General features: G+C 44.6%; 2 protein-coding genes across 2 annotated transcripts in view; both read right to left on the bottom strand.

The window, feature by feature from the left end:
• Nucleotides 1-235: 235 nt before the first annotated feature.
• LOC308155987 (major intrinsically disordered Notch2-binding receptor 1-like) lies at nucleotides 236-9,669 on the bottom strand (the record flags this gene model as incomplete). Its single annotated transcript, XM_080529350.1, has 3 exons — nucleotides 236-430; nucleotides 703-927; nucleotides 7,618-9,669. 3 exons carry the CDS (start codon nucleotides 9,667-9,669, stop codon nucleotides 236-238), a joined length of 2,472 nt encoding a protein of 823 aa, XP_080385476.1.
• A 2,374-nt stretch (nucleotides 9,670-12,043) lies between these two features.
• evc (EvC ciliary complex subunit 1) overlaps nucleotides 12,044-14,462 on the bottom strand; it is a 31,652-nt gene continuing 29,233 nt past the window's right edge. The window contains exons 15-20 of the mRNA XM_080530427.1: nucleotides 14,218-14,442; nucleotides 13,285-13,420; nucleotides 12,913-13,015; nucleotides 12,536-12,662; nucleotides 12,297-12,387; nucleotides 12,044-12,177 (exon numbers count right to left, since the gene is read on the bottom strand). Of these exons, the coding sequence (XP_080386553.1) occupies nucleotides 12,113-12,177; nucleotides 12,297-12,387; nucleotides 12,536-12,662; nucleotides 12,913-13,015; nucleotides 13,285-13,420; nucleotides 14,218-14,442 (747 nt within the window). The 3' untranslated portion in view covers nucleotides 12,044-12,112. The remainder of the gene's footprint in view (nucleotides 12,178-12,296; nucleotides 12,388-12,535; nucleotides 12,663-12,912; nucleotides 13,016-13,284; nucleotides 13,421-14,217; nucleotides 14,443-14,462) is intronic.

The raw sequence follows: 14,462 nt of genomic DNA, 5'->3' as shown, positions 1-14,462 counted from the left end.
GTCCCTAGCACGTGGTGGCTAATGTGTAGCTTCTCCTTAGAAAAGTGATGCATTCTTTGTAGCTACTACTGTAGTGCAGAATCTCAACAAATATTGGCTGCATTCCACCGAAAAAACCATAGCTAATGGAACTGATCTAATGAGTATGAGGGAAATGCTGCTTTCAGAATCACATGATCACTCTGGAGTCTGATGGTATTAGTTTAGAGGTCTCCGGGGGTATCCGATAGGATCCTCATGATACCATAGTACAGATTGGAATGACAATGATGAGGATGATGGTGATCGCCGTGGCGATTAGGGCACCGAACTTGCAGGCTTTGGCTCTCCGGAGGTTTGCCTCTTTGCGTCTCAGTAGCGAGTCGTACCCGGGCGTGTAGATGTCTTCCATCCAAAAGTCTAGGTTGTTGGGGTTCAGAGACTCCTGGGCCTACAAATAAAGCCTTAAGGTCACCATTCAATTGAACGAGAGCGAAGCGCCACAAATCCACAACTTTACTGGCTATTATCCACTTTAGTTAGTTATCTGGTCACAAAACGATGAGGTCAGAGGTTTCTTAAGCTAGTTAGTCAGTCAGTTACCAATGACATCATGCAACAATTAGAGTCACTAGTAGTAGAAATAGCAATTGTAGTCGTCATTGGTGTGAGCATTCATCTACAGCAAAAAAAAGTGGAGATCAATAAGGTTATTCCAAATACCTGCCGGTCCAGGGGGGAGATTCTTGACTCTCTCTCCTCTACAGTCCAGACATGGGCCCCTCTCCCCTCAGCCCGCTGGGGGTCAGAGGTTATTCCAGATGTGATCCCAGAGGTCAGGACACTCCCCTTCTGGCGGAAGAGGGTGGAGTTGAACACCTGCTCCACCATACGGGAGTGTTTCTGGGGAAGGAGGTTGGAGGTGCTGTCTGATGGTCCATGGTCCATCTGTGTTGGGGACAGGTCAAAGGTGATTTCAGTTACACAGGGATGAAAGAGAGATGGAGGCGTGGATTAAGTAGAGGGATGTAAAGGCACAGCACGCTCTCTGGCCTTCCTGTCTTCATTGAAGAACCTTGAAATGACACATTAACTGCAGAGATGTAAGACAGTCTTTATTTTGTCAATTGATTAACATTAACAAAGGAACGTAGTCTCTCATATATAGTGAGAGCTGTAGGTTTGTAATCAACTGACCACCTAATAACATGGAAGCTTGACCCACTCATCACACAATCTGACCGCCTTATCACAAATAAGTGTCTGACTTGAGACCACCTGGAAAAACGTCTTCCATTAAATTTCTGTTTCAAAACTCTTGACTCTCAAAACTCTCTTTCAAAAGACTTAGCTCACTACTCCTTACATTTAAATTAGGATTTTGATCTACACAGCCTACTGGACTGGACTATTCCAAAACATTTGCACTGACATTAACTGCTATCCTCTTCCCCTTGTTGGTTATGCACGATGGTTGCTGTCAACTTCTCTTGCCTATTCAGCAATAAGTGTTTACTAACATATCAACTTGGGTTTAAATCGTTATGCTCTTGAATATCGTAAAGACATGGAGGAAAGCTGGTGGGACAGAAACGGTACGACTTTTTTACCTTTTCTATCTGAGAGCAACTGGTCCAGCGGTTTGTTCTGTCAACATAGATTTTTTACCCTTTAAAGCTCAATGAATGCTAAAAGGGAAGTGAATTGCTAAGTGGGAGTAGCAGCCCCTTGCTACTGGGATGATGTTGTCCCATCGACTATGGCCCAATCCCATTTCTCATTCTTACCCCTACCCCTCCTTTGGAGTGCCACTTGCTTTTCAGCCTGCCGAAATGGTTGGTTGAAAATCTGGTTGAAAAAACCTATGGGCCATTAGGCTCGATAACCATCGGTTCTCAAGGCTATTTATCAATCGATCAAACAAGTCATCAAATAAAAAAGAACAATGCTTCATTTTCATGCCAGTTCATGACAGAATAGCGGTGCTCTGTTGGCTAGCAACCTGTGCTCCTTCCCTGCCAGTCTGCACTGATATTAGGAGCGGTAACAAGTGAGCGGTAACTTTGGGACTGAACTTAAAGCGCGGTACACACAAGGATTTTCAAAATCTTAACCGATTTTTTATCTGAGACAGACCCCACACATGAAGATAAAAAATCTTGGATTGAACAGCCTTGATCGTATTGTGTGTGGTGTGCGCCGATTTTCCCATTTCAGCACCCCACAGACATAAAGATTATCATTACGACAGACTCCAGACACTCTAGAGTCTCGTTCCCCAAGCCAGAAATCTCGCGTGAACCCATCCTTTTAATATTGCCTTTAAATTACAAAATAATTAAATTAAGATTATATACTGATTAAAGCACTTTGAGCTGCAAAGTTTGCAGGAAAAGCGCTATACAAATTAAGTTATTATTATTATTATTATTATTATTATCATCTAACGTAGTACCCTGACTGACCTGTACGAGGCAACCATGTGCGACAGGGCAAATAAAGTGCAAATAAAGTGCCGAAGAAGTCAGCTCGCTTCTTGATTGGCTACATTCCATTCCATGTCTCAATCGGACTCGCGAGCAGGGTTGCCAGATGGGATTGACACTTTCCACCCTAACCACAGTCTAAAACCGCTAATTCCACCCAAAAAAAACAGAGTCCAGTGGCAACCCTAGGATTTTTGGTCATAAGTATTGAACACATTTGACATTTACGATTGTCGGTCACCACCATTTTCCGAGCAGATTGTCGGGAGAGATTGACTCTTAACACACCTCACACCACAGGATAATATTCTAGGATAATCTTTAGAGCCATCCGATAATCTGGTGTTTTCTGTCTTTGGTCGGAAGGGGGAAAATCGGGCCAAAATCGGCCAGATAATCTTTATGTGTGTACCCGGCTTTAGTTCAATTTCGGGCATTATGCCATCAAAGGGGGGAAATATATAAAAATGTGGGACTGTCCTGCACAAATCAGCCATAAAACACGTTAGATGGCTACCTAGAGACATCGGCATACTAGCGTTTTTTTTGTTATGCTTGTTATAAACAAAAGGTCTATAATACATTGAAATGACATTAAACTAAGATAATATGGGGGACACCCCTACCCTACACATGAACGTGCAAAACGGAAGGGTAGGATAAGATGTAGGGCCAAGGGGTGAATTGGGATTGGGCCTAAGCTTTCCCTCTTCAACTTTGTGATTTTATTTAAGTCTCCCTCTGCTCTTAGTGTAGCCGTTTTGTTCCACTCCATTCGCTTGATTTGTAGTGACAACCTGAATTTCAGGGCAGTTAGCATAGCGACACTTAGCATAGCGACACTTAGCATAGCGACACTTAGCATAGCGACACTTAGCATAACGACACTTAGCATAACGACACTTAGCATACCGCCATGGCAGTTAGAACTGTTCCAGTTCAGGTAACACAACAGAAGGACAGAGAGAAAGGAAGACAGAAAGACAGGAGGGAAAAAAACATACAGTTTATGGTTGTCAACTAACAACAGATGCAAATAAAGTAAGAAAAGAGAGGATCAATCAAAATATTTATTTTATTTTATTTTACTTTGTCCAGTAGGCTGTGTAGATCAGTGGTAAAATATAACACATATAGGGCCGGTTTCAGAGACAAGGCTTAAGCCTAGTCCTGGACTAAATCACACTTTCAATGTAAAATCTCCATTGAAGATGTTTTTTAGTCTAGGATTAGGCTTAAGCCTTGTCTGTGAAACCGGCCCCATAATGTATTACGATTCCAGGCTCTGGGTCAACAAAATGTGAACATTGTATGGGGTGTTTCTATAGACCAGGGGTCACCAACTATATTTGTCCAAGTGCCAGAATTTTTCAAAGCATACACTGTGGGGGCCGGACTTTAATATATATATATATATATATATATATATATATATATATATATATATATATATATATATATATATATATATATATACGTATATATATATATAATTATTTTATTTAGGCATACTATTGTATATAGTACTATTAGCATATTACTGTTTAATATTTTCATTTTCTTACTAAATTAATGTTATTAATGATTATTAGCCTATTATCAGTGTGAACAGACTCCTGACACCTATTATCCAACCAGCCACCAGGGGGCAATCGAGATATTTTGGCGTGCTGTGTGCCAAACTAAGTGGGGATCTGAAAGAGGTTATGGACAAAACAATGAAAATAATTAACTTCATCAGAGAAACTTCCAGTACGCAGCATCGCCTGTTCCGCAAGTTTGTGCTGGAATCTGAAGCCATTCACGAGGACCTCCAGCCTGATTTTAAGAAGTTGGCGTCAGAGGGGAGATGTTAGTTCTCTCATTAACAAAATGTGAGTATTGCAGACATAGGATTTTATTGTTGCTATGTTAAATGGCATGGTTTATTCATTGTTAAAGTGTAATTTAATGACCTGGTTATTGCCGTTTTATTTGATATAGGCTACAGATGCCAGGCGATACCAGGATGCCGCTGTGAACGTTTGACTGACCGACTTGAAAACAACATTTCTGGCAATGAAGGCCTATCATTTGCCATGCTATTTTTTTTATTTAAGTGATGTTAATCTTTTTCATTTTCTGACTGAGAAGTTAGTTATTTAAGTCACTGTTAATGTTACGAAATGTTAAACAAGAGCAACAAAGAGTGAAAAATAAAATAAAACGAAATGTTAAATAGGCCTATGAGTAGGCTATGTGAAAAAATAAAATACAACGAAATGTTAAATGAGAGCTATGAATTTGTCCTCATTCTTGCATGAGAATAGCGCTACGTCTGCCGCATTCCATTTAATAAAAGAGGGGAATTAGTTTCAGCTTCGCTACTGCTATTTAGTGCCCAACCAGAAGCAAGGCTGCAGCTTTGTGAATGAGGTAGGTCTGACTCCTCCTGCATTGTAAGAACTATATGAATCTATGATATATGTTCTAAACGGTATTTCCCTCATTTTCGGGAAAAAAAAAAAAAACGTAAAAAAACCCCGTAAAAACATGAATATTCGGCGGGCCCGATGGAAAGCTTTGGTGGGCCGCATCTGGCCCGCGGGCCGCCTGTTGGTGACCCATGCTAGACACTGTGTAAATCTATATATAGACTTTCTATAGACACTGTGTATATCTATATACTGTATATGTTACGGGAATACGGTACATGTGGGAAAACTAGGGTTAGGGTTAGGTGCTACATCGACTTGGTACATGCTGGCATGTCTAACCCTAACCCTAATCCTAACCCTACCCCTAACCCTAACCGTAGCACCCTAGCACCTAACCCTAACCCTAGTTTTCCCACATGTACCGTATTCCCACATGTACCGTAACATATATATATATATATATACAGTCCCCCGCGTAAGTGATGCATTTTTTTCTTCTTTTTGCTCTACACTCCAAAAGTTTGGATTTGAAATCAAACCATTACTATGAGACAGATTTCTTGTCCAAAATTAATCACTCATTTTTTGTATTTGGTCGATGCAGTAACTGCCTGAAGTCTGCGACGAATTGACCCACCAGATGCTGGGTGTCTCTGGTGATACAGGCCTGAAGCACCATCCAATGAATTGTGACGGCAGCTGGTAAAAGTCGGCAACCAATCAAATTGTTTGGACTTTTATTCTGAAAACGTTCAACGTTGTTGAAAATCAATGACACACTCGCTAGTCAAGCTAAAATATTGCAATGCAATGGATTCAGTGAATAATCCCCACTACTACCTAGTTAACTAGAACACTACTTTACATTGTTAGCAGGTTCACAAAACAAGCTGTTAGTTGACTAGCGATGTGTCATTGATTTTCAACAACGTTTACATTTATTTACATTTTTCAGAATAAAAGTAATTGAAAAGTCATTTGATCGGCTGCCGACTTGTTCCCGGTTTCACCAGCTGCTGTCACAATGTGGGGTGGCTGTGGCGCAGGAGGTAGAGCCGCCGTCTGCGCATGAGCGAGAAGTGAACCCATACAAACCTGCGTTTGGTCTGAGAAAGTTTTCAAGAGATTTTGTCAAATCAATCGAACTTTATAACATTTAAGTTTAAGTGAGTTTTGGTTTTGAGTACCCCGACAGCTTCGTGCTGATCGGGGGGTTCCAGGACGGACGACATGGCAACAAACACAACAAACGGAATGGACAACGAAGAAAGGAATACGGACAAGCGGCCTTGCATGGTAGCTTGCCGCCATTGGCGTGTGAATGTGTGTGTGAATGGGTGAATGAGAGGCCGTTGTAAAGCGCTTTCGTTAAAGACGCTATATAAGTCAGTCCATTTACAACTGTATGCCTGTACTTGAGCAAACAAGAACCATTCTGATGCCGGCGTCAGTAGTTACATCATACATCATACGTCAGTAGTTACATCATAGATTAAGACAAGTTAGCCAGCTCTAGTGGCAGCTATCCATGCGCTAACATTAACACCCTCTCCACTATGTTTCCAGATGAGGTGGCATGCTGTAAATCTTGGGTAGATCCTTTTTTCGCTAAACATTCAACTTGCGATCACTTTGGTACCGTACATGATCATGTTCATCTTATCTGTCCTTTTTCTAGACCTCTGCAGGCTTTTAAGGTACTTTTTAGCAAACTGTAAGTGACCATCCTTTTTGAGGATAACTAGTGCTTTGCACCTTGCAGTGAAGCCTTTGTGGTTCAGCTAGTGATGTATTGTGTGGATGGTAGTCATTGACACATTCACGCCTACCTCCTGGGGACTGTTCCAGATCAGTGAGACAGTTGTTTTGAAGTTTATCTTAATTATGGTGAGGATTCTTTGCTCATCCACTGTAGAAGTCTGCCTTGGCCTACCAGCCCGTTTGCGATGGCCTTTTTTCATTTTAATGATGTTCCAAACTGTTGACAAAGGTTTTGGCTATGTTTCTTTTTTTTCTGAAAGCTGTGAGCCATAATTCAGCCTAATAAAGGCATCCTTGACATTCATTGACACCGCTTTGTTACTTATGTTGACAGACACCAATAGCAGACAGAACACATCTGACTTACCAGAAACACCTGTTAAGTCAATTGTCCCATTACTTTTGGGTATCCTGAAATATGCGTAAACAGTGTTGTTATTTCTGAATGGTGAAACCAATATGCAAATATACCATCAAATAAAAGCTGATTATATCTACTTTAACCTCAAAGTAATTGTTTGATTTCAAATCCAAACGTTTGGAGCCAAAAGAAGACACATTTGTTCACTGTTCGAGTACTTATGCAGGGTACTGTATATGTAACACAGACACACATAGACACATAGACACATACACACAGACACACATACACACAGACACACACACACACACACACACACACACACACACACACACACACACACACACACACAGAAATCAAGGAACAAGTGTCACTAAGTGGAAGCTTGAGGACCCACACTGCACACACACACACACACACACACACACACACACACACACACACACACACACACACACACACACACACACACACACACACACAGCTTAATTTCTTAATTATTTACACTGTACACACACTTACAAATGCTGACAAATCTGTATTGTGGTTACTTACAGTATATAGAAGTCAACTGTTGCACTTACTGGACATAGATGACATGTTGGTACAGTACCTGTCCTGTTTTCCCTTGCTGGGCCTTGCTGTCTCTACTTTTGGAGAACGACACCGACCAATCACGTGCAGAGCTGGAGACGCTTGGCTGTTTGGAAACAACCCCACTCTTCTCCTCTGGCTGGGACTTGGAGGTATGGCGAGAGAGCACCCCTTTCTTCCCCCCTTTCCCCCCCTTGCCTTCACTCGGATCCCCACTGACCTCTGTTTGCCCCACACCGGCATCCCCCTGGCTCCACTCCAGACTGCCACTGCTGAGCCCTGGAAAGAGATGCCCAGACACGGATAGAGGCTGGGGCTCTGACGACCCAGACCCAGGGGTGAGCATATTATAGCTACCCGCGGACGACCCACCTCCGCTGGGGGGAGGCCCCAGCCACCTTCCACCCCTACCTCCGCCTCCGGGCTCCTGGATCTTCTCGTCCAGCCGGTGCAGGGCGGAGAGCACCTGGGAGATCTCCGCCTTGACTTCGGACAGCGACTCGAGCCGCCGTTCGATGTGGCCCATGCGCAGGAGCAGCTTGCACACGCAGGCCTTGAGCCCGTCGTCGCTGCTCTCCAGGGAGTGAAAGAGCCTCTGGAGCTGGCCTAGCCGGCCACGCCTGGCCTCTGGGGTGTCCTGGCTGGCGAGGCTCCCCCCTCCTCCTCCTCCTCCCTCCATGTGGGGGTGGTGCAGGACCCCTGTGGAGCCGCACATGCTCATGTCGTCCAAGAAGCGGAAGATTGCACTGATGTCGTCTTCGCCCATCATGTCCGGGTCATCCATGGAGGTCATGAAGGACAGGCGGTCAGCGTGGACCAGGCTACGAAGGCGGCGTGGGTCCTGGGTATCCGTCTGCGTCCCCGTGGATGACGAGACCCCCCCTCTGAATAGAGATTCACCACCTCTATCCTCTCCTAGAGACTGCTTGCTGCTGGCAGGGGTGGATCGTCTCTGAAGAGTACCCTCAGTAGTCACCGCATCCATCATTAACCCCACCCTGTCTTCCATACTCAGGCTCTTGTCAGCCCATGCCGCGGACCTCTTGGTTCTGGGGATGCCCCCAGGGCCGAAATAGGTCGAGTCCTGCAGATCATCTAGGCTCTCGTGCTTGGCCCGGCGCTCAGGCGACGGACGAACAGCAGAGGGGGAAGGGTAGGGGTTGCTGAGCAGCTCGAAGCTCTGGTTGGGGAACAGTTTCTGGCCCCCTCCTCCTGCGACTCCTCCTCTTGGACTCTGCGACTCACTGATAACTGGTGTCTGAGCATGAAGTGGCGACTGGTTGTGGAAGTCCTTCTTGAAGATGTCTCTCTTCTTCACACAGGAGGTTTGCCCCGATCCTGGCTCGGAGACAGAATCCTGCCTCGGCACAGAATCCTGCCTCGGCACAGAATCCCCGCTCAAAGAATCCTGGGTGGAGGACTCGCTGTCAGTTTCCAGGGGGAGATAGATACTCTGCATGGCTTGGCCGGGCAGCCGACCGCTGGCAAACAGCGGAGTGTTGTCAGACCAATCGAAAGACACAGCCCTAGCACGCGCTGGAGGGTGAGGCACCAGAGAGATAGGATCGGGAGGCAGGCTGCCGCGCTTGTGGAAAGAGTAATTGGATTTGGGGATGTGCAAACGCTGGTCGATGGGGCGGACTCCCCCGGAGTCTGAGAGAGTGCGCGCCCTATCCTGTCCTGAGAAGCTCTGCCTGTCGATGCCAGGCAAAGAGGGCCCCAGGGATTGGTCGACGGGGAAGACAGCCTGGGCTCTCATTGGCTGGCCATCGTCCAGATTCCCACCCGTCATCTGAATAAGGTTGAATATGGTGACGATGTCTGCGGCCACGCCTATCGGGGAAAGCCCCATCCCTCTGGTCGTCACCCGGTCTCTGAAGAGGGTGGCAGGGAAGCAGGGGTCGTTGGAGGCCGCGGAGAAGAGCAGGCTCCGGAGCTCGGTCAGGTGCTGCAGGTCGAAGCGAGTGCTGACCATCCGACACAGGTCCTGGAAAGAGAGCCAGTGGCGCATAGCAGCCAACTCCTCCAGAATACCCAGAAGGACCAGAGGGTACTCCTGTTGCAAGGCCATGTCTGCATGTGACCTAAAATAAGGACAAAACGGGAGAGATGTGGTTGTATAACCTACAACTCTTCAGATTCTAAGGGTTTCAATGGCCTAGATACCAAAAATGAATCAAGTTGTACATGCCTGCAGAGACAATCACTTCAATCAAGTGCATCTCCCACACAGTAGGCTATATTACCATTCATTTTATTGAGATAAACCTTGTCATGAGACTATTGTACCATACAGTATCAAATTAATGACATGTTTGAGATCTCTAATTACACAGCAACAGACCAAATAATAAAGCATGGTCCTCATTGGAGCATTTAAAATTCCATGTCAAAGTTATCAACAGTGAGGCCTATGTCTAATGATTTAAAGCTAAAAGGCTGAGCAGCCTGGCGTTGTTCTCCAGGACTGAACGAGCCGTTTCATAGAGAGTTACACATTTCAGCAAGCGACCTTATTTTGAGCCTTAAAATAACTGACCGATGAAATGATGACGGAGAACGCCTACCTACACCGTGCGTCAGGGATGAACTTGAATTTAATTTAGATCTGAAATGACATCTGAAATACTTATTCAAGTTGCATTTAGTTTTCAAATGTATGGTTAGGATATATTACATATGGCATGACGATTAACACGATCTACATTGGATTAAAGTCAGAGTAAAATGCGTGCTATTGAGAGCGCAATCTGAGTGTCTCTCTCGCTCTCCTTGAACGACCAAGGACATAATGCAAGATATGAATCAGAATCATGATATCTTGGAAGTAAACTACCAACAACTGAGGGAACATCCACGGATGTCGCTTGATTTTATACATCGGTCTACTGACATGGTCACAAAAGTTGAGGCTTACCTTGTATCTTTTCGCAGTGAATAGTTGGGACTTGAATAGTTGCACCTGCGCCGGTTAGAAAAAAATATTGATTACAAAAAAGCGGATTTTAGTATTTTTTTTCCGTACATAACGGAACGATTAAAAGATCCGGTCCACATAGGTAATATCTATCTATGTCATTGGATGAGCTGTGTTAAAACGAACAGCCTGAGACCATGCTGAGGAGAAATTAGAAACGAGGTCATCTTCTCGCAAGCCCCTGCAGTCCCAATTGGGATTTCAAACAGCATCCATTCAACGAAACATTATCTCTTTAAAACGGAATAACACCTGAAAAATCGATTAAACAATAGACGTACATAAAAGTACATTGTCTTATTATGTTGATCATGACAATGATAGACACACTCTTGGCAAGATCTGTGGGTGAGTGGAAGCGGAGTGTCAGGTGACACAATTGGGCTTGTGTGTGTGTGTGTGTGTGTGTGTGTGTGTGTCAGTGTGTGTATGTATGTATGTATGTGCGCGCGTGTGTGCGCGTGCGTGAAGAGATAAATAAAAAATGTATGCCTTGCTAATTGAGGCACCTAAAAATCCAGCATGACAGTAAACCATCAGGCCTGGGTGGGCACACAGACCCGCAGGTCGGCTCTGTGGACCTGTCACCATTAGGCAGCATTACAATCCATAACGGCCCATACTTAAAACCCCATTAGGCTGAGAGGAGAGGAAAGCTTCCATCGGAGTACTCAGACACATTCATACTCAACGTCACCTGTCAGGCATTTGGGGTTTTACCAATCAACGCACAGTAGGCTACTATAGGAATCATTCTAAATCAATAAAACAAATGAATGGTTTAAGATAAAATGGTAAATGGACTGCACTTATATAGCACCTTTTTTGCTGTTACAAAGCTGCTCCAAAGCACTTTACAACGGCCTCTCATTCACCCATTCACACACACATTCACACACCAATGACTGCCATGCAAGGCGCTGGCCCGCTCACTGGGAGCAATTTTGGGGTTCAGTGTCTTGCCCAAGGACACTTCGACATGTGACCAGCCGGGGCTCGAACCACTGATCTGCCAACCTTGTGATCATTAGACAGCGACTCTACCTCCTGCGCCACAGCCGACCCACAAGAAGAAACAGCTTGAAAGTGTCGGGACATATGCTACTGCTGTCCTGTAGATGGTTTAGGTATTATAGAGATCTCAGCCTGGATCTCTTTAACAATGTTTTGACTTGTGATTTAGTTTGTGGGTGCAAACAACACATTGTTGCCCACTAGCATATGTATCCCACCATTTTCTCAAAAATTACTATTTCTACAACGTCTATGCCTAATTTTACAACTTGGCTTAAAGACACATGATTTCAGATTCAGAGCATGTTATAATTGAATACATTCATTTCATGGCTTTTTTTCCACTAAATTACTTCACAAATTACAACATTGTAAACCAATTTTTATTTATTCGTATTCGTTTTCCATTTATTTAAATTATGTTTAAACATCATACAAACTGCAAATAAAAATATCTCTAAACAGACTGCAGCCTTGTAGACATATGTATACATATACATATACTTGTAGACATATCTGGATTTCACTTGAGTAGAGCTTCTCTCCTCCTCCACAGCGTGGGAGTCTCCTCCTCTGCAGCAGGGAAACCTGATCATCAATATCCCAAAAACACTTATTAAAGGACCATGTCTTTTTTTTCTGTAGAATAAAATAGCATGTTCTATTTTCCTGTATATTGTACTACTGTAAAGTTAAAGCATCCTTACGCTGGTTGTGGTCTGCAGGGCTGAGCTCGGTGCAGGACAGGGAGACCCGGGTAAGAGCAGCCAGCTCAGTTATGAAGGCCTCTTCTGCCTCCTGTTGGAGTGAGACAAACATGCTTATAAATGCACTTGTTGGAAAGGTTCTAGGTCCCATGTTCAAAATAGAATTTTCTCTGAAGGTTTTCCAACATCATGTCACCGTTATGGTATGATATTCAGATGATATTCAGTGTGCTGCTCACTTGCAACTGCCCTTTACTCGTCTCCGTGGTTTGGTCCTTGGCGAGTTTCTTTCTCCTCAGGGTTTCGCATGCCACCTCCTGCTCCAGGTCATACTGCTCCAACATCCTCTTCTTATGGAGTTCAACCCTGGAGTCCAGATTATTATTCACAACAGTTGACCTTTACTGTATAGTATTTAATGGCAAGTCTATAAAAACATTATTCGAGTGATAACACAGGCATAATGGAATTGGCACAATTACACAGCACTATGTACAGTTAGTTAGTAGCAACTGTCACAGCATTTTCGAGGCAAAAGCATATGCGCTGAAACGCTAAAAGTCAGTACAGGGAATCGAATGTCTATCCGAATATCACTGGTGTGCCTCTGCTGTACCTCTGGTGAAACTCTGTGGACATGGGCTTGCGCCCCCAGTTGGCCAGCTCCTTCAGCAGGGCCGTGTTCAGCTGAGCACTGCTCTCCCTCCTCTCACACTCCTCTGGAGACAGAAACAGTTTGGGATGATACCCTGTCATGCTTTATTTCACCGTCATGTGCACTGGTAATGCACCCAATGGCCCCTTGTGATGCTGATTTTAATGGACCACCAAAAAAACCCTCAAAATAAGTCCCCTTGAAATCATCATGTAATAATGATCAAATATTAGGATTATTATTATCCTATCATACCAAGTCAATAACCAAACATAACATAAAACATTTATGAGCTTTATGACAAAAAAACCCTCATGTCCACTGTGGTCTCACCTCGGGCGCTGTTGGAGCGGTCCTGCTGCAGGCCGTGGGTGAGACCCTGCATCTGGGAGTAGTAGCTCTGGACCAGAGCAACCAGGGAGTCCTTGGTCACATACACACTCTCAGAGGCCGCTTCTGTCAGCTGATGCTACATGGGAGAAAAAGCTATCGTTGTGGCAACGGTTGTGACTGGCTAATGATCTCTTCAGACCACAACCAAATCCAGCTGTGCATCCGTGGGTCTAATATTCACAGCTGACTCTATTTCTGTTTTTTGTAAACATAATCATCACCCACGTCTGAAAAATCATCACCCACGTCTGAATGTAGAGAGAGACCAAATTCCAGATCAACTTCTAATCCAGCCCCTACCCCCCTGGCACTTGTGTAGATCGCTAAACATTCAAGATTCTTTATTGCTACACAACCAAAGAAAGTGGTTGTATTTTGCTTTCCATTTGATTGGTTTGAAGTGCCTAAAGGGGGTGGGACTGCTTGATGTGGAATTGGGCCTAGTACAGTACAGCAGGCCAATTGGTACTGTTGGAGCCATGAATACGATTTGTGAGTTTATTTGCTTGTTTGTTTATTGTTTTGATGACGTTATGTTCTTCCTTCCGGAAGTCACATGATTATGGGCGGGTATAGCCCAAGGTTAACCAAAACACCTGTTCACCTGTATGGCGGGAGTGGAGAGAGAGGGGAGACAGGGTCGTCGTATTTTTTGTTGACCGCATTTTCGTTATATATATTGTTTGTTATTTTCTTACTTTATATGGATTAATTATGTACGTTCACTAGTTTGCTTGTTCCATTTAAATTAAATGCTTTAAACGTACCTTTTTTCCTCAAGTGAATTGGCGCGTCATAACATCAACACAGACCCTGCTCGCGTCTCTCAGCGACTTTTTTTACTACTGGACTCTATCCAGTCGCTACAGGTACCTTCCTGCCTTCCCCAGGCTCTGGGCGGGGCGGTTGCCTGAACGACGTGGTCTCCATCAGCTGCCACACGCTCTGGCTCAGCGCCTGGCCCACCAGCAGCTGGGCGTTGGTCTGCAGGAGCTCCGCCCCCGTCTCCAGCTCTGACAGGAACTCCTGCTGGAAGCTGTGGCCGATCAGCTGCGTCTCTGGTCCCAAGTGTCTCTCTGCTACACTGGCGCTGGAGTCCTGTGGAGAACCAACCCCAG

The sequence above is a fragment of the Nansenia antarctica genome (assembly GCF_963989245.1).
Source record: "Nansenia antarctica genome assembly, chromosome: 4".
In the NCBI taxonomy this organism is placed as follows: Eukaryota; Metazoa; Chordata; class Actinopteri; order Argentiniformes; family Microstomatidae; genus Nansenia; species Nansenia antarctica.
Note: the sequence above shows the minus strand (reverse complement) of the source record. Positions and strands in the feature narration are given on the sequence as shown.